The 27,148-nt window shown below is 42.4% G+C and overlaps 2 protein-coding genes across 2 annotated transcripts in view; both read left to right on the forward strand.

Moving 5' to 3' along the window:
* PRDM11 (PR/SET domain 11) overlaps positions 1-27,148 on the forward strand; it is a 405,666-nt gene that overhangs the window by 119,302 nt on the left and 259,216 nt on the right. The window lies entirely within an intron of this gene.
* Positions 11,277-23,620, forward strand: LOC142015118 (astacin-like metalloendopeptidase). The gene is made up of 11 exons (XM_074998536.1): positions 11,277-11,333; positions 11,584-11,608; positions 13,740-13,805; positions 15,934-16,002; positions 16,853-16,993; positions 17,612-17,729; positions 18,559-18,737; positions 18,865-18,949; positions 20,497-20,624; positions 22,754-22,869; positions 23,342-23,620. Exons 1-11 carry the CDS (start codon positions 11,277-11,279, stop codon positions 23,618-23,620), a joined length of 1,263 nt encoding a protein of 420 aa, XP_074854637.1.

Here is a 27,148-nt window from a genome sequence, read left to right on the forward strand (position 1 = left end):
TCTTTCAGGTTAGACAGCAGTGTCTCATTGTCAACAGTGTTGAACACCACAGAGCAGTCCAAGAAGATAAAGACTGTCCTCTCAAGAGGAATGACTGTCCTCTGAGGAGGAGATCCTTCATCAGTGCCATTAATGCAATTTCAGTTCCGTGTCCTGGCCTAAATCCAAATTGTGCCAGACCTAGCATCATGGCTTTAGTTAGATGATCTTGTAGTCAGTCTTCGGCTGGCTTTTCTATGATCTTGGTTGGTTTGCTGACAGTTTGGCTAAGACTAAAATATCCAGGATTTCTTCAGTCTCCAAGGCACTTCAATGTTCAGTTCTGCCAATGCAAGACTATTCCTTAACATGAAATTCACTTAGATATGCACAATTTAAAAGAGGTACTCCAAAATGTATCCCTCCTGTTAGCATTGGTGATCAAAGTCAAAACAAATTCAGCTGTAGATATTACCCATGTAATTCTGTGAGGAACAGTTTCCAACACCTCTCAAAGTTGAATCCACACCTTGACTCACACTCCATGTTTGAACTAGAATTAAAAAAAATAAAAATAAAAAAATAAAACCCTCCTTTACTCCAGTGTGCTCTCTTCTGCCCCCTGTGGTCTTGTCACCTGTGAAGGTCTTAGACTATGTCTAAACTACAGGCTGTACAGTAGTACTACAGAAATGCTATAGCTATGTTGCACTGTAGTAGCAACAATGGAGTATTCAAGGGTTTTTTTTTCCATCTATGTAGGTAATTCACCTCCTCACATTCTAATAGGGCACTCAAGCCCATACAGCCTCATCTTTGACCCATCCATCTCTCTACACTACGGCTGTGGCCACACTTGGCCAAAACTCCAAAATGGCCATTAGCCTCATTAGCATTATTCTTCTCAGGGATTTCAAAAAGTCCGGGGTCCTTTTGAAAATGACCCCAGGATAGCCTCGCCGAGCTGCGCACCTTTGAGAGCTATCCTAATGCTATTGAAGCGCTGAATATTCAATTCAATATTAGTAATTTGCATGGCCATTTCAAAGTTTTGGCCAAGTGTGGCCACAGCCTACATGTCTAGGCCAGGTATAAAAATTCCACTGCTTTTTGTACCATAACATTTCCAGATTCCGATCTTTTCTTGCTGCCCAAACTGCCAAACTCCAGGGAAGGGCTCATTCTGCTTATCACACAGGAACTTGTGAGGAAGATCAGGAGGCCTGTACACAAAAACTGAACTCTAAATTTGTGTCTTTAGAAGGGAAAGGTCCTTTGCTCTTTCAGAGTTAGAATTAAAGTCTAACCTTTCACCCAAATTGGGTCAGAGTCTGTGAATTGTGTGTTAAAATGCTGTTCAAAGTTGAGGCATGGAGCAGAAAAATACAAAAGGGAAAGTTCACCACTTGTCTGTGGAACAGGAACAGTTGTGTAACCTTAAAGGAAAGGTACTTGACTCTGTGGATGACTGGGTGAATGTGAGTGATTGTTGCCTAGAATTTCACTTCCACCTCTTTTGCTAGTTTTGCACAGAAGTGGGCATAGAATCAAATGAGACACAAATGCCATTATATGGTTAAAAGCAGAGGCTGTAACTTTATTGAAAGCTATTTCTTAGCTGGGATAACCATGCCATACTTTCTAGCAAGGTTGTTCCAGTGCAGGTCTCAAAAGGCTCCAGTGGCCCCAGTGCATTGTAAACTTGAGGTGCCCATACTATACTCGGGGCTGGAACCCTGACTGGAAGCCTGAATCCTCTCTCTCTCTCTCTCCCCACTAGCTTTATCCATGTTGCAGGCAGGAGACATGAGATGAGGGTAGCTAAAAGCTGCATGAGACATGGAGACAAACCTATTACCATACTACACCCAGGGTCAGTGCCCAAGCAAGCTAATGGGCTCCTGAGACTTCAGTGGGAGCAACCCACCAAGCACACTGGAACCTACCAGAGTAGTGACAATGGTAACCTAATCCTTCCCAAACTAGACCTCCTAGATGCCAGGTGGAAGGTGAAAAGCGCCACATGACAGCCATTTTCACCATGTGGGAAAAGCTCCTTCTGATCCCAAAATTGGTGATCAGCCAAGACCTCCAGCATTGCAACTACATTAAAGAAGGGAAGGGTGAGGCTGAAAGTGGGGAGCCCAACATGGCTAGCCTGCCCAGGCAATAAATCATAACACTGCTCATGCTACACCTTCAGCTGTAAGTCAACCAGCCACACTACCAGCAGCAGTGGGCCCAGATGTAGCATGTGATCCCCTTCCTTCCCTTCCCCACACCCCATGCCACAAGGGAGGAAGGAGGAGAGCACATGCCATATACTGTAAGTAAGGGAGAAGAGTGGAAAGGAAAGGAAAGGGGGCATATGGAACATTCTCTTTGCTGTTCCCACTTGAGACCCCCCAAGTGGCCTTGCAGGGAAGGTGTGGAAGCACTTATGAGTAGAGTTCTCAACTGCTCTCAGACTCATCACTGCTGACTAGCAGGGAGAGCACTACTGTGGCGTTTTGGGGGCTCAAAAGACATCCTGTGCAAATATTGACCTCTGGGGGCTTTGCATGCTTGGATTTCTCTTTTCCTTTTTTTTTTTTTTTTTTTTTTTTTTTTTTTAATACAGGGACACCCTTACTTCAGCCTTGTGACAATTGTCTCCTAACTTCTGCAGGTGACTGGTAGTGAGTACGTGCAGGAAGGTGTGTGGAATTTACCTGGAAATGAGGCCCAATTAACAGTTTCTAAAAACAACCTGAGACACACTTCCTGTGTGACCTTGGCCAAATCACCCAGTTTTTCTTTGCTTGGCCTCCCTGCTGTAAGAGGAAGATAAGCAAGCATACTTTTCTGCCAAAGGGTGTGTGTGAGAGGCCAAAAGCTTAAATGTTTCTGAGGCTTACAGAAACTGTGAGAGCAAAGCCATACAACTGTAAAGACTGTAACAACAAGAGGCTTCCTTTTTTTATTTATTGAAGAGTCATTGGTTCTAAGTGAGTAAAGGGTAAAGGAGAATTTCATATAAAATATTTTAAAAATTAATTAGGGAATACAGGTGTGGATTTTTGGGATTATTTATAGCTGGTTTTGTTACTGTTGTTGTATAAATTGTCCTTTAACAACGAGGGGCTGATAACATTGGACATCCAGACCAAACACACAGATCTATCGCAGGTGTGCTCTGTGTAGGCAGGTAAATTTTTGAACTGAGCTCTTTTGTAGACACAGAAAATATCTAATTTGAATCTACTCAAAATAAGCTACGCAATTTGCAAAGCACAAATTGCATAGCTTATTTCAAGCTTACTGCATTGTCTAGATGTAGCCTAGCTGTCCAGTGAACATCAGAGAGGATGTAAAGTTCAACTTCGGAGCAGAGCCTGATCTGAACTTCCACAAGGTTTGCCGCATGTTTTTGTCATGGACCTTTTTTACCATCTACCACTGCATTTAATACATGATACACCACTTTGCCTATGTGTGACAAAGGTGAGAAGGAACTATTGTGATATAAACCCTGCTCAGTAAAACAGAAGAGATTATTCTGGGGACTCAAACAAGGTCAGGAGCAAGGAGGAGAGCTGTCCAAGCTGCTTTCCCTGAAGGCATAAAGGAAATTGCAAATTGACTTCTGAGTATAGAAAGCAGAACAGGGTGCTAACATAATACAGTGATATAAATCACCATGATGCTCACATCGATGGCATAAAATGCCAGCAGTGAAATATAACAAAAGTAAAAACTGCTTGTCAGTGGGAGGTTCCCACTGAGATATTGCAAAATCTTACAAAGAGTAGCAGGCCAGGGCAGCATAATTAGGAGAACTCCAGACAAGAACATCACAGCAGGTCTACCACAAAGAAATGTCAGGAACGTGGCAAAGAGGCCCAACATGAAATCTGTCATTAGAGGTGTCTAGACACCAACCAAAATGAACTTACCTGCCGAAGGGCAAAACCCAAACATAACCCAGTATGACTCTCAGAACTTATTGCAAACAGTGCTGAATATCCAAGGTGAATGGTATGATCTGTAAGGCAATTAACTTTTGATAGAGGACTGCAAGGTACAAATGCATTGAGAAAGCTAGCTGCCTTGAGGAGGCTACATTCCAGGAAATATGTGACCATAGCTGACATGATGGACAGCAGTCTGAGAATCATATGGGAAGTCCAAGATAGAAGATTAGAATAGCTTGAAAGTAGAGTAAGCTGCCATCTCAGGAAGACAGGCTACCAACAAAACTCAAGGCCAGGCTCAAAAGTCTGGCTCAAAATCAGGGGTGTCTGAATTCCAAGATTGCATATGCACCTTCCCAAGTCTACTGCTAAGAGTACTGATGTCCCACAAAACATGTTAGGGAAGTAGAAATAGGATTCCTCTGAAAGGGATAACTGTGTGCTCTTGGACAGGGAGAAGTACAGTTGTCCTGGAACTTAATAAAGATTAAGACTGATAAGAAGTGGTGCTAAAAAGGCTTAGTTGACAGAATCTGGGAAACCAGGAGGATAGAGATGTTAAAAGAATCCTGGGAATGGCCACATTGATCCAGGTACATATATAGCATTCTGAACTCATTTCAGGGAAACAAGGGTCCTCCCATTTGCATAGGACTGTATTCCAGAAAAATCACATCAAATTAGGGCTCAAAAACAAGGTAACTTAACACTGGAAATCACAGATGCCATCATTCTAGATTTGGATATGCAGTGCACGGCCAAATTCTGTTCACTTTATATGTGTGAATTGTCTCAGGAACTATTACTGTTGTCATGATGTATGATATACATCATGCAAAAATATGAACAACTTATTTATTTTATATCTCATGACAACAGTGTGCCTTCTGACATTGGATGTTCTTAGAGACTCTAAGAGGTTATATAAATTCATTAAAATTAAGGGAAAGATGAAAGAAAATTTAAGTATGTTACTTAATATGAAAGGAGAGCAAATAACATATGATACAAAGAAATCTGAGGTATTTAATGCCTTTTTTTGCTGTAGTCTTCACTGAAAAGGTTAATTGTGACCAGATGTTTAACATAATACAAACAACAAGGCTGGGGGGGTGGGGCGGAAAACACAGGCCAGACCAGCGAAAGAACAGATCAAAGCCTATTTAGGTTAGTTTCATATATTTGAGCCAGCAGGACTTGATTAAATTCACCCTGGAATACTCATGGAAATAGCAAAAGCAATCTTGGAACCATTCTTCATTTTATTGCAGAATTCATGGAGGATGGGTGAGGTCCCAGAGAACTGGAGAAGAGCAAACATAATCCTAGTCTTTAAAAAACGGAAGTAAGGATGACCCAGGGAATTACAGACTCGTCCTTCTAACTATGGAACCTGGAAAGATATAGGAACAAATTATTAAACTATCAGTTTGCAAGCACGTAGAAGATAATAAAGTGTTAAGTACTAGCCAACATGGATTTGTCAAGAAGAAAACATGTCAAATCAATGTTACTTCTCTTTTGACAGGGTAAACAGGCTAGCAGATTTGGGGACACAATAGATATGACATAACTTTAACAATGCTTTTGATACACTCCCACATGACAATGACATAAGCAAACTAGGGAAATATGAAATTACTAGAAGATGAGTGCACAGCTTGTTGAAAAGCTGTATTTAAGAGTAATTATCAATGGTTCATTTCAGAGCGGAAGGACTTAGCAAGTGAGAGTGCCACAAAATCTTTCCTGGGTCTGGTGCTATTCAGTATTTCCATTAATGATATGAATGACAGAGTGCAGCGCACACACGAGAAAAAGCCAGATATTACTCGAGGAGGTATTAGTAAGAGGGTTGCACATACGGCATGGAAAGTAATTGTTTAACTCTATTCAGCATTTAGTAAGGACTCAGCATGTGTCCAGTTTGGGACCCCAGACTTTAAAGAAAGATGTTGACAAACTGGAAAGAATTCAGAGGGCATCAACAAAAATGATGGAAGGTGTAGAAAACCTGGCCTATGAGGAAAGGTTGAAAGAATTTATACGAATCTTCTAATATGTGAAATGTTCTAAAGAAGAGCTGCATCATTTTTTTTCTATGCCTGCTCAGAATAGGACAAGAAGTAAATAGGTTAGGTTGCATCAAGGAAAATTTAGATTAGACGTTAGGAGGTATAAGGGTAAGTATAGATGAGCACTTGAATAGGTTACCAGTGGAGGATATATAATCTGCTTCATTGGAGATCTGCAAGAACAGGTTAGACAAATACATGTCAGGAATTGTCTAAGTATACTGAATCCTGCCTTAGCATGTACAGTGGAAGGTTTTGCCTCATAGATTACACAGCAATATATGGCTGGAAGAGACCTCAAGGGTTCACTGAGACAGTTTCCCCCACCCCATCTGCCATGCTAAGGGAAAAGAGTTCCACAGTGGCAGGCCCTCAACCAAGAAAGCACTCCTTGGCCTGACTGGAGCTGGGCCTTAAGTCCTACTTTCTTTCATGTACCCAGGACCTAGGCTGTGAGGTCTTTGTATGCTAATGTTGGTAACAAGCGGAGTTAACTCAGGACACAGGCTCTGATGCTCATGCCCCGTAAAGCAAGCACACACCCATCTTTCAGCCCCCAAACTGAAAAAATCAAAAGAACTGTCAGTGTGGTTAATATCTCTGGCACAATCAGAAAATACCAGCCAGGGCAGAATAACCCCTGTTCCAAGAAGAGGAGAACACGCAGGAGAACTGGGTGACACTGAATGAAATGTCAGAAGCAAGGTGGAGATGAGAGAGTTCCCTGTTATTATACATGTGGTAGCACTACAAGCATGATATAATGACAGGCCTCCATTAGGAGGGCAGGACGCTAAACACAGCTTCAGGCACCTGCTCTCAGTTTAGCCTGTCACACAGATTCTTTTGCAGACAGCTAAACTCAGAATTGACTTGAGGGCCAAATACATTGCTTAAAACCTGTGTTGGTCTTTTTTCGCCTAAAGGCTACAGACACATCAGATAACTTCTGCTGATATCGGTGAGGAATCTGTCCTTTCATTCAGGAAAAGATTGTGAGAATTAGAAGTTCATTACCTCCTCATGTCTCCTTGGCAGGACTTAGAACTATAGCTGGTTTGGGGAATTTTTCATCAACTTTTTTTTATGTTGGTACAATCAAAACAGTTCACGGGATAGGGTCAGTGTCAATGTAAATGTTTGGGAATGTTTCTTGGATCCAGGATGTAGTTCTGCTCAAAAAGTGAGAGACCCCAGAATAGTCCAGTGGATAAAGGAAACCTAGGTTTAGACCTGTGCTCTGAACCAAGCAGAGCAGGTACGGAAACCTGCCTCTCCAGCCTGCTAAGTCAGTATCCTGTCAACCATAAACCCACTCTTTCTGGCCCAATAAATAGTTGATTGTGTATATAGTTAAACAGCTCCAAGAGGCATGACTGGGAGAGCCCTGTCAAGAAATAAGCAATAGCTTCATAATGCAGGCAGTCAGGTCTGATATGGGAGACCCAGGTGAGTGACCTAACCATTGGGCTTTCTCTCTCTCCCTGGTTTCTGTACAGTCTTTTGAATGATCTTGCCTTTGTCCCGTGCAGACCAGGACATTTTTTTGAGAATTTTAATTTTTTTTCACATAACAGGAAAGCCATTTCCCACCCAGCTTGCGTTAGCACCAAGCTACATGGTTTAGTTCCTTACTGCTGTCATATTGGTGGAAAACTGGCTAAGACACTGTACATGAAAGATCACAATAAAGGGCAGATGCCAAGTATTGGGAGGTGTCCCACTGAAGCCAGAGAGCTGGGTTATGGCTGGTCATTAATGTTATGGGCATGAGAATAAATGAAGTATACAGGTGATTCTAAACAGGGAACAGCTGTGAACACAAGAGAGGAGAGGAAGAGACTCCAAGGAAGCCTAAAAATATTGGCCACGTAGGTAGGAAATAAAATAAGACGCAGTCTGGAGAAATGAAGATAGCGTGCCTGCAGAAAAGCAAGTCTAAACCCGTGTTCCCTCTTATCTTTTCCACCCCATGTGCAGAATATTTTTCTACCTGCACCAAGGCATGTGCAAATGTACACCACCAACAGAAACACAAACCTAACTGTGGGTGTTCTGCTAATCCCCTAGGTGGCATTTGAACCTCTCCTGAGTGGCCACACAAGTGCACAGCTCACAGGCAACACTGGCCTAAACCACAAGTCTCAGTGGGAGAAAGGCACCCAAAGAGACAGAACTGCTGGCAGGGAGGGTAGGCAGCAAATTAGTGTTGAGTTGGCAATGCTATATGGCTGTGAAAAGGCCAGTTCAATCTGAGTTCTGCATAAGCAGATGTCTCTGAGCTGGGACAGGAATAATCATCCCTCTCTGTATAACTTTGGTACAACCATATGTGAACTATCATTCCATTAGCAACTGCTGCTTTTCAGCCAGGCATGCTGAACCCCAAGTTGATTCGTGCAAAGTGATGCCTCCACTGCAGCCCTTCATCAGGGACACTGGTGCGGGAGGGCAGCAGGAAGGCATGCCAGAGACTGTACACGAACCCTGCTGGTGGAGACTGCACAGTAATTTGCTGCATCCGGATGTCATGACACTTTGGGAGTCATTGTGAGAAAAGCAACAAAATGAGCCAAGAGCCAGTGAATTGTGGTGAGCCCTCCAGAGCTAGGTATGTCTAGGCTGGCTCAGAAATGAGCGGGCAGGACAGGGCACTGAACCTGGGGTCGATGTCATTCGGTGTGATACCCTCTGTTCTGTTCCCTGCACAAAAGCTGGAATTAGTGGGATGAAACTAAGAAATGGAGAGAGAGCTTCAGGACAAACTCGCTGATACCAGCATATATCTCCCCCCTCCCACCCCCAAATAGTTTCCCCACTTGCACAAGGTAGAACCCCCAACACTTTGGACATTTAAAACCAGGCATCAAACACTTGAAAATGCACTCCACAGAACAAAAGTGAACAGCCCATTAGAGGTAGTCTGCAAGATCTTCTAGGCCTTCCTTGCTAGCTCTAATTTCTGCGAGTCTCCGATTTTAGTTAAACTTCTCTGATACCTTTGTTCAGTCAAGCTGAAGTGAACTTTACCCATGTCTTATGCACACTGATAATTTGCTTTTACATTTTAAAGTAGGGACTGTCATACTGAAGGGTGCTTACCCTGTTCCCTGTTCTTTACAATGTGGCATTAGGCCTATCCAATTTACAATCCAGTGTCTGGTATATCCCTCTTGCTAAAATGCTGGAACAGGATGTAGCCTAACCAATGATTTCATAGGCTTTGTCTACACTACAGCAGCCCTTCAAAAGAAGTTCTTTTGGAAGATCTCTCCTGGAAAAACTTCTTTTGAAAGATCACAACCACACGCAAAAAAAGTGGTTTGAAAAATTGATCTGCCCTTTCAATAGAGAGCGGCCACACCCTGGCCGCTCTTTGAAAAGAATGGGCAAGGAAACACCACAGATAAAAAAATCCAGTGCCATGGAGGACTTTTCTTTTGAAAAAGGGCCCCCCAGGGCATCTACACATGTTTTTTCTGAAAAGATCTTTCAGAAGAAGGCACTCTTCCTCATCTGGGAACAGAAGAGGGCTGCCAGAAAAAGTGTCGTGTTCTTCTAATTTAATCTCAAAAGAGTGTGTTTTATGTGTAAACACTCTGTGGGACTTTTTGAAAGAGCTCTGGCTTTTTTGAAAAAAACTCGCTTGTGCAGATGTAGCCATAGGGTTCATACTTCTATGCAACTGCACCAGCAGAAGCAGTTAGCTTCCCCTATACCGCCCCCTCCAGGACTGAGGCAAAAGAATTTAGTACCCAAGGCCCTTTCAGTCCATGGTTTCACTTTGCAATAGGCAGGACATTTCTCCAGTAAGCACAAGACAACTAACACTATCACTTCATTTCCTGTAGCATTTCACTGCCACAACGCACCTATTCTGAGCTGAACTGGTAACCTGCAGATAAAAAGCTGTATGGGCCACTACTGCTCCCCTGAGCAATCCAACTCATTAGAATGGAATTGCTTCTAATGTCAAGATTATTGTAAGGCCCTTTTAGATTCCTTGACATGATAAGGTATGAACAAAAATATAAGTTGCTGTGTTTTGGGTTTTAAATTTACCCTGAGGTCCTCCAACCATTTGTCACAATCTAAAGAGAATGTATGTTATGTCTCTCTGTGTTTTCTCTCTTTTGATGTATCTTTGTTTTCCTTCTCTGTGGTCACGGTGATATGCTTGGAAAATGGATTCTTGAAAGCACAAAACAGCCATAGATCATAGACTGCAGAGTTCCCCAGCACCTCAGTCACTGGGTAATGATTGGTTAGATGAACAGGTTCCAGTTCTCTTGCTGAGATGTTTCTTTCCAGCCACAGCTGTTTCTCCTCCTTTACCACCAGCAACTCTTACCATCTCTGCACTCCAGTCCTCTGATATCCACCTCTTTATACCTGCCAACAGTAAGATCAGTCCCTACTAGTTGCACTGGGAACAACCCCTAAAGTAAGCGTTGTTCTTTCTATCTCCTCTCTGACTCCTGGCCACAGAATCTCCTGGGGAACATAACAACTGGAAGGCTAGCAACTAAGTGTGCCCATCAGGAAGCTGTGGAGATCCAGAAAAGACAGAAAACCCTGAGGTGGTAAGAAACAAGATATTCTGTGTATAGGTTAGTAAGCAGGGGGTGTAAAGGATTTGTTTAGAAGAATAAACCACTAGGAAAGGAGTAGATATAGACATCCTCACTAGGCAGTGATTGCTGCATGCTCCAAAATGACTATACAGGGAGGATCATGACAACACATGATGCTTCACTTAACACAAAGGAAAACAGAATCCCTACTCCTAACAACTTACCATCTAAACTCCAAGAAATACACTGCATGGGTCAGCTGTTCAGGTGTGGAGACATTACTGGTGGCATCAGCATAGGAGGCTTCAGAGAAGGAGTGAGATTTGAGGAAGGATTTGATAAAAGCAGAGAGAAGGCACATGGCACTGAAAGAGTGGTCTGCTCCAAGCATAGAGAACAGCATGAATGAGGGGAGCAAGAGGGGAGGTCTGGAGGCATACAGGAAGTGAGAGACAGTGATGACTGCGACAGGCAGCCAATAAGATAGCATCAGAACTTGACTGGAGTGAGTTGACTTCTCTGACTACCAAAAAAAAAATGGTTTGCTTGCTATCTTTTGAGTTTCTCATTGGCTGGTTAGTTTTGCAGTCCTGGCAGAGCAGGCTCTGCTAGTATATCTAGCAGCGGTGCTCCCGATCTGCGACAGATAGTGAGCATCATAGATAAGCTGTCAGAACTTGAGACCGGACCTGAAGATGCTCCTACTCTTTATTGCACCTCTCCTTTATTCAACTCTAGGCTTCCCTATTCAGGTGAGACCCATTCCACTAAACCCTTCTATTTACTGTATCTGATCTCTGCTTCTTTGACTGATGGATGAGCTCTCTCTTTCAATACATCCCAACTGTGTTTCTAAAAGAAACATACTTATTTCTGATGTTATTTTATATCAGTGTTTGAAATTACATCTTCCATTTGCTCTTATTTTGCTGTTGTTGCTGGATTTGATTTTTTGAGTTAACATGCAAAAAAAAAGAAAACTAAAGTATATTGGTTTTACAGGAGCAGAATGGACATGATGATGCAAGTAAGTAGGATTTATACAATAATTTAAACATAAAAACTTTCCAGAAATTGCTCACCACTTACTGAAATAAGGGTATATAAAACAAGAATCTTGTAGCCAGATCCTCAGGTGGAGTCATTTGGTATAGCCCCACCAAAGTCAACAGAATTACACCCATTTACACCAGCTGAGGCTCCTAGTCTTGGTAAGATATTTATCCATGAATAAATGTCCCATTAAATTATACTTATCTGGTTTTCCAGGAAGAGTTTGGCTTTCTTCTCAATTTCCCATCTAACTCATAGGGGCACCAGTGAACCGCCAGAGAACAATAAAACTTTATATTGTAGAGAATTAACCCTATAAACACTGTACTGAGCTAAATAATAAATAAACAGCAGCAGAAAGAGAAATTAAGAGGTGCAGGACAAAGGAGGAAAGAAGTGTTCAGATGAAATCTGAGAAGAGATGAAGGCACAAATGCAAAGACATACAGCAGCACTGTTCAGGTGACTGGAGTGGCATTGAAGAATTCACGTGGCCCCACTGTAGTGAAAAATGAGGAAAATTTTAAGAAGGTCAGTGCTGCATGTATAGCGGGAAGTGAGTGGAAGAGAAATGGAGAGATTGTGTCAACTAGAGAAAGCTTAAGGGTTTATACACAGAGAGAGCAATTTTGCATTAGATCCTGGAATGGATAGGGAGCCACAAGAGTTATTTGGGGGTGGTGTGTGCCTATGTCTCTATATCCATGTGACTGTACACGGCTGCAGACATGTACCCATACATTGTACATGTGGATGAATGAAGATTTGGGAGATAGAGAGGCCATAGAGAAATGAATTGCAAAAGGCCCCAGGAAGAGGAAATGAAGGCAAAGCTTTCTGTAGGGGTACAGTGGAGGCATTTGCAAATGGATAACATTGTACAGCTTGTATGTACATACAGAGAGAGAGCACACTTTTCAGCAGTAGATTTCAGAGTGCTTCACAATCTTTTTTCAAAATTTACTCATTCTCACAACAGCCCTGGGAGGAAGGCGAGTGCTGGCATCCCCCTTTTTATAGATAGAGAAATAAGCCACAGAGAGCCTAAGGGACTTGCCCAAGGTCACATTTGGTAGAGTGTGGTTCAGAAGGGAATTGAACCCAAGTCTCACAAGTCCTAGGCTGTAGCCACAGGACCATACAATTATAGGAAACAAACAGTGGTAAAGACTCATTCAGGGCACCAGAAGAAACAGAGGGAATCTAGTGAAAAGCTCTTAGGAAAGATCCATGGAAACAGATGGAACTCAAAGTAGGACTTACGTGCAAAGAGAAACTGCAACGCCTGTGATGAGTGATCCCAAAGGAAGAAGTGCTAAAAAGGATTTGTGTGAGATATTCAGAACTGTTATATGGCTAACGAAAAGTGACTAGTCCCTCCTTTGTTCTGTGTTTCATAGTGTGAGAACAAAGAGACACTTTGCAAAATTAGAGGTCAGTAAACTTGGAGTCAACTGAGGGACACAATCCATTGAGTATTCAGCTGTTGCAGCTCACATCTGTATTGGGTCCTTGATGGAAATATTATGGGGCTACTGAATTTCAAAAAGCATGTTAAGTTTTAATTAACCTTTCTTACAGTTAAGGTGTTACAAAGGAAACTTTGGACTGCATCATTCTATTCCATGCCATCCCTGCTGATACCCAAAGCCCACACTGTTAGGCATGATGTAGCAGATGCATTCTGAGGCTTCTACCTGCAGACAACCTAATACCTGGAGTCCAAATGATTGTAGCATAGAAAGGAGAAAGCAGTTAAAAGGAATCTTTCCTTCTACATGCACACAGGGGGCAAGTGTTATCTGTCTGATAGTCCTTGAGAGTTTGTGCTCAAGCCTGCTGTGAGAACAGTCCCAGAGAGGAGCAAAGCATGTCTGGGAGGGATGGGACTTCCTGGTGAACCCCAAAGAGGCACCAGTCAAGGTCTTAGGCTTTTCCTTTCTCCCTCAAGAGACGCACTGACATTCTGATGTATGGAGCATGAGAACAGACAGATAAGCATGTGGAGAGTGTGCCCCTTAGCATGGGTTGAGCTAAGGGGTGAAGTTACCAAGGCTGGGTAGTTTACCTTACTAAGGTCTTAACATCCATGTTTCCTCTTGTAGATTTTACTGCTTATCCTACAATGACTGATGTGACCCCTTCTAGTGACATTTTACAGTTCACTCAAGGTAAACAATGTAAAAATAGGAGCCCAGTAACTTCCAGTCCTCTCAAAGTTACTATGTCTAGCTCTTCTAAATCCAGTCATGCTAAAATATATGTCTAAGATAAAGCAATGCAAATCCAGTGTCTTGTTTACTCTGACTGTAAATCACAAGCATTTTACTGTGAGATTTAGAGCACTGCTCTGCTTTGTCTCTATATTTGCTTGTTTACTAGAGTGCCCTATTGCAGGCATGTTTCCCAGCATGCAAAGTTAATGTGCTCTGCATGGGTTAAGCTTGAGTGTGGCTGTTCTTATGCAGATGCAAAAGAAAACATTTATCTTTTGGGATCTGGGCTATTGTGTTTCTTATTCTTCCCTAAAATTTGTCCTGAACTCCCTGAAGTGAACCAGGAGAGGGCTGCCCATGCATCCTACTTTTTCACAGAGAGTGATGGAGCTGGCCACCCTTATGAACTTGTTGGTGTTGTAATCTGAAATTGCAGTGCATCAGCCTTGAAAGCACAATATGTACTAGCGCTCTGTTTGTAACGGATGCTTCTAGCATTTTAAAGAATTCTTGTGGAGATCCTCAAAATCACCCAGAGAACCTTTACAACAAGGAAAAAAATGTAACAACTTGGAAGTGATTTGGAACTAAATACTCTGTTATAGCCCCCTATTCTCCAGAACCCTGTGTAAAATTTCAGCAAGATTTAATAGCATTGTCTCTTTCCACAGACTACAGCTTCACTGGAGAGACAGAAAGAAAAGGGTTTGGTTTTACAAGGATTTTACAAGCCAACCAATGAGAAAAATTTTAAAATGCAACAATACGATAAGATCTAGTTTTTCATCTGTGTATCCCACACTCAGTTAGGCTAAGGAAAAAGGGAACCACAAATGCCATACAAAAACTGTGTCCTTTCTATTCTGATTTTCAAGCCAGATCATCTAAATAGGGCTTCAGGCTCATTCAGATACTAAATTCAGCATGTAGGCACTTAATATTGGCAGTAACATGCCAGCACAGGTGCACAAACAAAAAATGTGGTCCTCTTGTTTAGATGTCCAGGCTTCAAATTTCAGTCTGCTACCTTTAAACAACAGACGTCGATAAACCAGATTACATATTAGGGTAAAATCTTGGCCACTCTCCCTTTCATTCTAACAGTTCCCATTGTGTTCCTCACCTCAGCAGGCATTCAGTGTACAAAAGGCAGTGGAAGCATGACAACTCACTCTGTAAGGGAGACAAGTAGTTAAAAATCTCGGCAGAGGGGGGCTGCACCCTTTGAATGCCCCAGACCTGCTCTGCCAGAGCTCTGTCTGTGATGGGGCTGAAGGAAGCAATCTAGCCCTTGGCAAGGAGTTCAAGATGTAGGGCCAGATAACAAATGTTTTTAGGTGTCTAAAGCTGCAAACTGATGCCTAGGTCGATTTTTAAAGCACCTAAAGGAATTAGACACTTGACTGATTAATAGATTCCTCCCATGTTTAATGATATTTCATATGTTGCTGAATCAGTTCAAGCCATCTCCAAAATTTGCTGCCCTTGAAAAAATTTTCAGGTTGCACTGAACTTTTAGGCCCAAAGGATCAGAAGTAACTGAAGTTTGCTACAGATAAATCTGATTTCAGAGGAGTTACATTCATATAAAACTGGTATAAGAAAGGGTAAAATCAGATCCAAAGGCTCTATGGAATTTGTTCCCTGTGAAAGGAATTTTTACTGTAGTTTTAACAATTCATTACATAAGAGGACAGAGACATCTATTCCATTGTCCCTATGTTTGTGTAACAATACTCATGTCAATCCATTTGGCATGAGTTGTTCAATCCTGATTCAGTGGAGCCAAAGATCTGTTCCTTCAAGGATGGTGGTTAAAAATAGACTGATTTTTAAAATTGTGTTAAATAATAAGTAATCAAAGCACTTCTGGGGGTTGGGGTCCACAAGATTTTGTTCTTCTGAACAGAATAAGTCCATGGCTTTTGTGCCACGCCACCTCATAAATTTCTTTTGGGCCTGATTCTGATTTCAAACACATTTCATACATCAAATGAAATAAACAGAGTAACTTCAATGTTAAAAGCAGGACTCCATATATGTGTTGGGAAGGCCAAACTGATATCCTTGCATTTCCGTGCAGAAGCCGAGCTGGTTACACTGAGGGACTCGCAGGAAGATGTTTTTAACCGAATTTTGAAAGCTAATGCAGGTAATGACTTCAAAGTTATATAAGTATCTTGGATGTCCTTTTTCTGCTGTCTTTTACAGCAATTGCAAATAACAAACATTTCTCTGGTCTTATGAATGTGAAGAGCTCAGACAAACTTAGAGACAAGGCACATACTCTTCACTTATCAGTTGTTAAATCTGCAAAGGCACGTCAGTCTGTCCAGTTGTGCCCGGCACGTCTGGTGTTGAAAGCTATATGTATTCTGGAGACATGTGATCTACGGAGACAGATTAATAATGGCTTCAGCCACAATTTTGAATGTCTTTGTACTCCTTGGATTTAGAAAAATATCTTTGAATATTTAACTCATTGGTTAATTGTCTTGAACGCCAACATCTTGTAAATAGCCATGGGTCTTTGAGCATGATAAGATGTCAGAATGTGTGCTCACAGATGGGATATTTGGTGGCTGATCAGACCTACTCGTCCCCATTTCAACCTCTTTTTTGGGTCTTCTGAGTGCTTTTGGATCGTTCTGTTAGTTTTCTTCTCATATTCTCTGCTCCTCCCTTTTTTCCCCTTCCAGCGGTCCTTTGGAAATGACTTTACTCCAGCACATAGAAAATGTCTCTCAGTGTCTTTGCTATCTCTCTCTCCATACATTCTTCACTCTGTCCATTCCTGAATCCTCCTTTCCTACCCGCTTTTTGCTCTCTCTTTGGAATTTTGAATGTTGAAATGTTGGCATTCTGAAGGTAGCACAAACCTCTCTCTGTCAATTCTCATCATCCCTCCCTAACTAAACTATAACCAACAGAGCCAGAACTTCCCATCAGTGCAAACAACCCTCACAGCTTTTCATATCACATTCCTCTTTGCCTCTGCACAGACAGCACCGAGCGCTTGCGTGAAGGTGACCTGGTTATGAAAAGGAGCCGAAGTGCTATTGGCTGTTCAGATCGGTCATGCTTTTGGACCCAGTCCAGTGATGGACTTATTCGTATCCCGTATGCCATCTCCCCTGACTACGGTGATTTGCATTTCTATGTTTTTTATTACTTGTGGTTGAAATTTTACTTACATTTCCAGTGCAAACTTAGCCATAGGGATAGTGCAAATATTTGATGCAACATGGGCCTAGTTCACTTATGACACACGTACATCGACAAGCCATACATTACTGTGAGACTAGTGGGGGAAGAGGGCAAATTGTCTCAAGGTGATTGCACCTATCCAGCTGACTATTCTGTAGAGAGCCATGAGCTATTATTATTATATGCACGTTATAAGAGATGTGTCTATTGCATCACCCTGTGGAAGCATTCATTATATTTTGGAATCGTACATGGCAAAGAGTTTCCCATAATATCAGACAGTAGCTGCACCATCCCCATATTTACCAACAGCCGCATCCTTAATCTAAGACAAGAAACTCACAAACTAGCCTGCTGTCCACACTCATTTCAGGACAAGTCCTGAATACAAAAAAGAGCCTTGCGCTATGCCATTAAAGCTGATAGGATGAAATTCAGCACAAGATCAATGTGCCACTTAAATCTCTCATACATGTCATTTTTAGCGTACGTTGACTTCTGTGCTTCAAATAATTGGTTTTGTGTGACAAGTAATTTAACTCTTCCTTCCCCAGATGAGAAACAAAGAGAGAGGATTAGCGAAGCCATGGCAGAGTTTGAAACTCTAACTTGTATCGATTTTGTGAATCGCACCACTGAATTGGACTATCTATATATTAAGTCAGGGAAAGGGTAAGTCCCTCTGACACTGACTCTTATTAAAAATGTTATGTTCTATCCCAGTTTTCATATCTTTGCATCTTAAATCTCAAGAGGATGTAGAGGGGAAAGTGAAACAGATTTATCTGAGAAACTCCACACCATTTGAACATGCAAAGTATCATGATCAGTGTAATGCAATGAGAAGCAACCTCATGAACTGACCAAATGCAGACTAAACACAACTCACAAACCCAGCAAAAGCAGCACTGAGATAGAAATTGCAATCCCACCTTCTGCTGCTGTGTCTGGGCATTGTAACACACACTTGAGCACAATACACAGCAAGTTGCTATGATCATTGATTTGCATCCATTCTAATATAGTAAGAAAGACTTAGTAGTCTAAGCCAGGGCATAGTAGGCTGTTAAGGCCAAAAATCCGGCCTAGGGAAGTGTACTGTGCAGTATCCCTGTGATACAAAATGCCTTCAAGTTTGCTCATCCTCTAACAGAAGCTTTACAGTAGATGAACTTTACAGTAGTTTTAGAAAATTCATGTTTCTAAAGAATTGTGGGTGAAATTCACCCTGTGCAGGAGGTCCACACACTGCATGTTGAGGTCTCTGCACCACTTAAGGGTTTATGTGGAACTTAAGTGTCGCCTAGGTCTGGCACTGTCCTTCAGCATTGGGGTGAGTCTCGCCTAGCATATGCCTCTGCTATCACAAGAGACGAAAGAGAATGGTCTTTCAGTCCTTCAACAAACTGTGTTTTGAAATTCTCTGTACAGCCCCCAAAGCTGTTTGAAAGCAAACTTTATATGGGTCTTCTTCTCTTTTGGTGTTTAATGTCATTCTCAGCTGCTGGTCCCACTATGGAAAGATTGGAGGTGGCCAGATTGTGTCTGTGATGAAGCAAGGCTGTCTGTGGAAAGGAGTGATTCAGCATGAGCTGAACCATGCACTGGGCTTTCTACATGAACAGGCTCGAAGTGACAGAGACAATTACATAAAGATCATGTGGGAGAACATCAGAGCTGGTAGGTACACTGCAAATTCTTTTAGTGCAGAGACTGGATTAATTAATGTCTTATAGTTCCTATCTAGTCCTAGTTCCTGGAAAAGAGGGGAAAATTGGTACATCTAAGTGTGATGTGTTTATAACAGGTAATGAAGACAACTTTAAGAAAGACGAGAACTCCAACAACCTGGGCCTTCAATATGATTATTTCTCAGTGATGCACTATAGCTCGTAAGTTGGAATGTGGGATTTCTTTTCTTGAAAACAAATAAACATCAAATCTCTTCTTGAAACTTAGGAGACGCAATTATCCTTTAAAATGATCAACTTTAAATTTTTTCTGAGGAAAATAGGAATGGTTGTGATTCAGTTCAGACAGACCCTTTCTGCAAGATAAGTTCATTATCCTTTATCTCCCCATTAATTTTTTTTGAAAGTGAGGTAAGGGCTCTTTCATTCTTACTCTCCTTACATGACATTTGGATCAAATTTATACAAAATATGTTTTGACAGTGCTGTTGTTTGCTCTTGTATCTGAAAGTCTCAAGGTAGAAGCTTCAGAGCTGAACGCCCAACTTGGCATGGCTGAGGTCATTGATTATTAGGCCTCAACCATGAATAGGTGCATGTATTATCTGTTGGTAAGAGTAATGTGTTATGGAAATCGATGCACACAAATAGGCTTGCGGTACTGTTATGAGCAGTACTACATACTTCTCTGCTTTCCAATACCATGTTGTATAGACTATCTCCATAGGTACCCATGTAGACCTCATCCCCATACTATCTGAACACTACCAAGTTACATATGACAGCTCTTTCTATTGCTTCGTTCTCAGCCACCAAGAAGCAGACTTAGAGAACTTTGTCATGGTGGGTGCAAGTGGTTGGTATGGCTTTGGGGAACTGTTTTGTTTTAGCGAATCCCAAGAGCAGTGGAAAGCTTGAACGAAGGGTTGAGTAAACATTTAGCTCTCAGTGTGGTGATGTTAGTGGTCATTCTAATACTATGTGGTCATGAGGTTTGTAGACTTAAGGCTGGCTCCTGGGAAACTTCTCTCTTTCATCACTCCTTTTAGTTTTGGTGCCCCCATGGAATACGGATCTTGCAGGAAATCATAATCTTGGTGGGATGTGCAGCTTCCAAGATGTGTAGGACCAGTTCCATTCAAGGCTTTGAAAATCAGCACCTTGACCCTGAATTGGTCTCTGTGTTAAGTCCTCGGTAGTACAGGGGTTCTCCGAGTCCAGTCTGATGGCCTTAAAGGGACACATCATTTCTCAGGTCTTATAGGCTGCTGCCAACTCAAGTTTGGCCTCAAATTTAGATTTTTGAAAAAATTTTCTTTACAACTAAGAAAAGTGAGTCATGATTCCCCTCCTCCATTCTGACACACAGCACAAACTATTTTCCTTCAACAGAAACTATGTATCGCTTAAGCTAATGTGCACTTTAAAGTATAATTATTGGGCCAAACTCATCCCAAGGGTAATTCCTAAATTCCTAAGTATGCTTTAAATGGTGGCTAGGCAAAACTTGTGCTGGGGCTCTACATAACGATGAATGTCAGCCTAACAGAGAATTGGAAGAATACCATGGTCTTATTATGCATTGCTGCTCCAGATGGAGTGGCTGGTCAGAAGAATTACACAATTGTAATGTGGGACAGGAGTACGTTAGGTACAAGTATTATTACTGGTGTAAGGCATATGGGTTGTAAAATTAAATACTTTAAAAAATCACTAGATTTCAAACACGAGTCTTCATGTTTCTGCAGAAATGCTTTCTCTAACACACCTGGGAAAGCAACGATTGTACCAATTCCTGATGCCTCTGTACCTGTTGGGCAGAGACATGGACTGAGCAACCTGGATGTGGCCAAAATCAACAAGCTGTATAACTGCAGTAAGTGCATTGCATCCATCCACTCATCTTCTGTGCACAGCCCTCACGGAGACGGTAGGGTAGCCCTGCAAAGAGATGCTGCATCTGGAACATGTGAAATTGCTATATGAAATGGGTGGTTGTGTGCATTGAGAACACGTGGCATTCAGAGACTTAATCTGGAAACCAAAGATGAAGACTGGGACACATCTTGATTACACAATACATGATTTGTTCCCAAATTCAGCCATGGTGTAAGTGGGTGTCGTTCCAGGGAAGTGCTCTGAATTTGGCCCACACATCCTTTCTGTTGTGTGCTTCTTTTCAGTCATTCGACTTCTGTGGAGCTCAAAAACACTGATAAGAATAGGGTGATTATCCATCCCATATTAGTCGGAATGGTCCAGTATTTGGGATGTCAAAAAGGCATCCCTACTTATTTCTTAAAAGAGACTCATCGTCCCATATTTGGGCTCTCCCCTTGCTGACCTTTTCTGCCAGCAGCCGTGCAGGTGAAGCTGCTGGTGGGAATCACTCCCCTGAGCCTCTGGGATGTTGGGGGAGGGTGGGCAGCTGCTGGCAGCTGCTGTTTCCCCAGGGCTTGGGGAGCACTGGGGGCTGCAGATTCCCCAGGGCTCGGGGTGTGCCAGCAGCTGCCACTTCCCCGGGGCTCCAAGGGAGCACTGGGGGCTGCTACTGCTCTGGGGCTCCAGGGGACCACTGGGGGCTGCTGCTTCTCTGGGGCTCCCTGTGAGTACAGCGGCTGCTGCTTCCCTAAGGAGTACTGGGGGCTGCCACTTCCCCGGGGCTCAGGGAGGGCTGGTGACTGCTGCCTCCTTCCTAGCTCCCCAGAACTTGGTGGAGCCAGGAGGAGCTGTCCCTCCACCTCCCATGTCTCCCTGTCCCATATTTGGGACAGGGAGATGTGGTCGCCCTATATAAGAACTTCAAAGAATCTGTTACCACACTAGTCTCTGACCTCAGCCTCTCTGATCTGGAACAGTTAGTGAGAGCTTATCCATCATGAAAACACATATTTTTAAACACTTAGGCTACAGTTACACTACAGCACTCTGTTGACGGAATTCACTGTCGGAAGAGATTTTACGACAAAACTTCTGTTGACAGAGTGTGGCCACACACAAAAGCCAACTGGAAAAGCACTCCGTTCTGTCGACCGAGTGGCCAAACTGCCCGGCTGCTCTCTTAACAAAACAGGCACCCGGAAGCACAGCAGACAGGGTTGCCCATTGTTCTGTATGCCCTGTCCACAGAAGGCCCTCCAGAGCATCCACACAGCCTTTTTGTTGACAGAACCTGTTGACAGCAGTGTTATGCCTCATGGTTGAGAGGCAGAATGCTGCCGGTGAAAGTGCTGGGCTTTGTCAACAAACTGTTGACAAAAGCCTTTTATGTCTGCACCTACCACCAGTTTTGTTGGCAAAACCGGGAGTTTGTCAGCAAAACTCGATAGTGTAACCGTAGCCCTAGAGTTTAATTAACTGTTTTTTAAAAATAATACTTGACTCTTTAATTTTAATTACCAGAGAAGAAAAAATCCCTCCAATGCAAAATACAAAAACAAATTCTAAGTCTCAAAGGAAAGCTGAAAGAATAGGAAATTTCCTTTTGAGAGGAAAACACTCTGCTGATTCCTCCTAAGCACAAAAGCTAACTAATAACCCTTTAACTTAAATACCATAGTGTCATCTCATTTTTCTTTAAATATACTAATATGGCTTGACTTTCCCCATCACCAGCGTAAACCCATTCAGCCCATTTGCTATTCCCTCTATAAAATTACACCTTCTCTCATTCATCTTATATGTTTAAAAACAACAACAACTTCAACTTACGTCCCTTTGCTCTGTTCTGGACTTATAAAAAGCTGATGCTTTCCCCTTGTGCTATGTACTTGCCATTTCAATATAGATACTTATGAATGATCTGAAAATTAGAATTACCCATCTCTTCATTTAGTAGACTGAGTTTTAATTGCCACATATGTGCTGAGACTTTGACATCAGTGTTGACAGATGACAATGTGGAGAACATTTGATTCTAGCCAGAGCACATTTATACCTGATTTGAATGTAGAAGGGTCTGTAATCTGATTCTGGTGCAATCTGATTCTGTTTTTTTTCTGTCAGATCGCTGCAGCATCATCCTCGATAGCCCATCTGGGTCCCTGAGCTCTGAAAGCTTTCCATCAAATTACTCAGGCAGTGCTACCTGTTTCTCTCTCATTCGGATCCCATCCAAACAGGTAATTACAGGGACCTGATAGCTTTTACATGGAAGTGAATTGATGTCTGTCTGATTATGCATTTTGCTTTGCTTGCTACAGTCCATTTGCCAGATAAAAGCATGGTATAAATTTCAAATTAAGTTCCTTTCTTGGAATATGCAGCTGATATAACAGGGATTTTCTATCTCTAATTTATAATATTCAACTTCAGATTCTAAAACTAGGACTGGGAAAAGACAGGAGTAGTTCTGATGTTGGAAAACTTCGTTGGTTGAACCTTAATTCTGCAAAAACGGTGGAATGCCAATTCCCATGTACAGCCTATTTTATCTGAACCCTGAAAGTTCAAGGCCTGGGAGGGAGGAGATGCTGGATAACCAGTTCCAATTCTAGTCCATGTCTGGTTTGATTTACTCTGTTCTAAAGGAATCTCCCTGGAATGAACCAGGCTGGTGGGTAGTAAAAGCCTTGTTTTCCTCTTCTTTTTCAGGTTTCTCTACAGTTTGATGCCTTTAGTCTGCAGTCCTCCCCAGACTGCAAAACTGACTATGTTAAAATATATGACGGGGTAAGCCAGTCTTCTATGGTTCTATTGGACAAGACCTGTGGGACACAGAGTATCCCAACAGTAACAGCTTCCGGCAAAACTATGCTTGTGGAGTTTGTCAGTAGTGGCACTGATGCAGCCATGGGCTTCAAGGCCTCCTACACCTCTGTTAGGTCCAAGTACAGGAAGAATGACAGCGAATCAGATGCAAACAATGCGTAATCAAAAGTCTTTTAGGTTTAGCATCATCCCCATCTTGCTTTGCTGACACAACAGATCTGGCTTGTTATGATTCTGTAATGAATTTCAATAGAGGGAGCACAGTCACTAATGCTAGCAAGGTCATCAGTGTGATGTGGTTCCCAGACTGTACAGTTGGAATCATCTCTCTAAGATTTATGACACAGCAAATTTCTTTTTGTGAGTTGAATAAAGCATGTGTCCGCTGGAGTACGATCAGATGAGTTTTACCACAACAGATCACAGTTGAACATTAAGTAAAATGTGGATCAGGTTTGCGTAAAAGATTGCTCAGGGCAGGATTTTCGAAAACACTCTGCTGCCCTACCTCTGCTCCCATTGATTCAGCGGGTAAAACTCACTTCATTGACTTCAGTGGGCGCCAAGGACAATGAAGAGTGTTTTAAGATTTGCACCCTCCTAATTAAAACTGTATTATATTCGTTAGCCCAGTGAAGAGGATCAAAAATGTGTTAAATAAAGGCACAATAATACAGTTTGTCTTATATATTATATTAAAACACAAGATATATCATTATTATGTATAAAAACACAGCTCTTCTGTAACAGATTTGACTCACAAGCCTACAATTCAGAGGGATCTCTGGAAGAGAGGCAGATTACTAGGGTTGGATTCTGCTGCTCCTGTGTCAATGATGTTTCTGGACATGTATGGACAGGAAAGTATGCCAGATTCATGTGTCCTTTTAAGGGATTACTTATAAACTACTCTGTAAAACAGAGCACAGTCAGGCACTCCAGTTCTCACATAGCTCACAGAAACCAATGGTCACACTGAAAGCATTGCAAACTAAATACTCTCTCCTTTATTAAACAGTAAAGACACCACTGTCACCTGGGAAGATCAGCATAGCCTCAGAAAGGGATTCATTTTGTGAACATCTAAATTATGCTTTTCCTATTTTGCTTCCTTTTCTCGATACAATCAAAAGGAAATTTTAATTCTGTTATGAATCAATCTCTAGTTTCTATAGCAAGGGTGCTCCCTGATTCAAGTATATATGGGAATTCTCTGTACCCTATATCACCCCCTCATGCATCACATAATATCAGCCCTCAACATGGGCATATAAAGTGATTGTTAGCACAGTTAAGTTATTATCTCTCTTTATTTAACTAATCATAAAATCTTCATTTAAAAAACCCTCTCTCTTTCTCATACTCTTTGTTTTGGGCACCGTGACAGGGTGAGGCCAGGGGAGCAACTTACAAGGGGAAAAACCACTCCAAAAAGCAGAAACAGCCCTGGCGATCAGGCAGAGTGGGAGCAGCAGGGGAAGAAGGCTATAAATCAGTTAGGGCCAGCTGGTCTCACCTGAAGCTGCCATGGGATTTTTAAACCCCTCCTTCCTTCCTACTGCTGCCACTGCCCACTGGGGGTGGGGAGAGAGTGTAAGGAGGAGGCTGGAGAGAAGGTTGAAACAGGCAAGGAGACCATGGTAAGGGTAAATAACAGCAGCAGCAGAAACAGCAGAGAAGGTGAACAGCTGTCCCAGGGAGTGTTTGTAGCTTCCTGCTCCTGGTGACCTCAGGGCTCAGCTGAAGGCTGAGGAGACTGAATACTCAGCTTGATTAAACCAGGGGATTCTGACCCACTGGCCTTTGAGTCTAGGGACTGAAGCCAGAACCCTGGCAAGGGCACCTGGGCCCCATGCTGTGGGACTGTGGGCTGAGCAGAGGCCTGGCAGCAACACTGACCCTGCCACAGCACACATTACATTAATCTGTAGTTTGGGTTCTGTGGTGTTCTAATAAACCTCTTTTCATCTCTGTGCTTTGGATAACTATTGGGGTTTTTACAATAGAGAAGGTGTCTGTAAATCCAGAGTTAAGAGGTTGGGGCTCATTATATGCCTGATTTGAATCTCTCTACCTTCAACATTTAATAGGAACTATCTCTTCCTATTACCGTTTTTGTGCTCCTTACAGAGTGTACGCAGCACTTCAGCCTCATGCTCACATCCTGTGAAACAGTGTAGAAAGGACACTTTTATGTGTAGAACAGCCCCAGAATGTATTATTCCTATCCTCTCTTGGATGGAATCAGAACTGCTCTATGGGGGTTGTCCTAGTTTTGGGGTAACTGCACTTGCATTGCCCACTCCCTGGTCTCTTCAAGTTGTTCCTAGTCAGGTCTTTGGTTCTCGCAACCATATGTCTGTGGGCAGAGACCCTTATTATTTTCCCTTCTGCCCCGGGGTTTTAAGGCTGCCAGCTCCCTGTCATACAGCGTGATATCCCCAGCAAGGCAGCCTGTCTAATGGCCAGCATCTGTGTGTTGTTGTCTCTCCCCAAGGCAGTGCTAAGGTTGCCAGTTTTCTGGATCAGACACCATTTGCAGCAATGGCATCCAGTCCAGCCAGCTGGGAAAGTTTGTGACCCAAGGCAGTGAGGAGGGCATCACAGCAGCTACAGACTCCTTCTCAGTAAGCCTATTTATTCCTGTGCTGAATGTATTACAGAGAAAACATAATAGATGCACCACATGGCTTTACACACATACTAACCATTCCAGGAGTCACCCACCAGTTGCAGGGGGCCAAAGTCTTTCCAACACTTCCACAAATGTTGGGGACCCAGGGACAGAAAGGCTTGTCCTCCTGCTGAATCAGAAGACTCTTGGTTTAAATGAAATAGTTTTATACCAAAACCCCTTTCTTTGTCTGTTGGTCTCTTAATAAATCTAGTTTGAACTTGTACGTGCAAACCATCCCAGCAGGTGGTATCTTTTTGGAGGTGTTTGCAAACATAAGTAATACACCTTAGCCACCCCTTCACTGTTTTTAGTTCCTGGAGGAGTTGTGAAAAAATTGCATACAATCTCCGGTCCACAGTGATACACAAACTAAATACAACAGGATCTCAAAAGATATTTCATAGGGTTGTGTGATAAACCCCAACACTGCTATACCTACAGAAAATCCTAATACAAAAGTACAAGCTACTCAAGTATGATGCTTCACAGCAATCAGCAGACAATCTTAGCCAGGATTTGTAGTTTTCAGGTGAAAAACAGAACAAGAATGCCCTTTAACCAGAAAAGTCAAGACAAGATATTGTTTGTGGTGCTGCAAGCAATTTCCAGTTTGTCCATAGATGAACAAACCAAAACATGCACACCCAACCTCACAAATTCTTTTCTATTTTCTTGTTAAACTACCCCACAGTCACCTCACAAGGGTGCTGGAGAACATTTACTGTATCATGAGATTTGCGAATGACATGTTATGAAAAATGTCTGGTTAGCCCCAGGGCCTCATACTCTTGGAAAAACTGAGACCTTGATTTGTTGCTGCTTTGCACCTTGGGGGAGTCCTCATCTGTTTTACACTCAATTTGCACAAATGTAAATAATAAAACAAAGCCATTTCTGAATGTTAAGTCAGACTCTGAGTAGACATACTGGTTGACCCTGACTGTAATGTTTAATAAGAACTTAGTAGCTTGTTAGGAGAGAAGGCCCTGAACTTGTTTATTGACAGGTCACAC

The sequence above is a fragment of the Carettochelys insculpta genome, chromosome 6 (genome assembly GCF_033958435.1).
Source record: "Carettochelys insculpta isolate YL-2023 chromosome 6, ASM3395843v1, whole genome shotgun sequence".
In the NCBI taxonomy this organism is placed as follows: Eukaryota; Metazoa; Chordata; order Testudines; family Carettochelyidae; genus Carettochelys; species Carettochelys insculpta.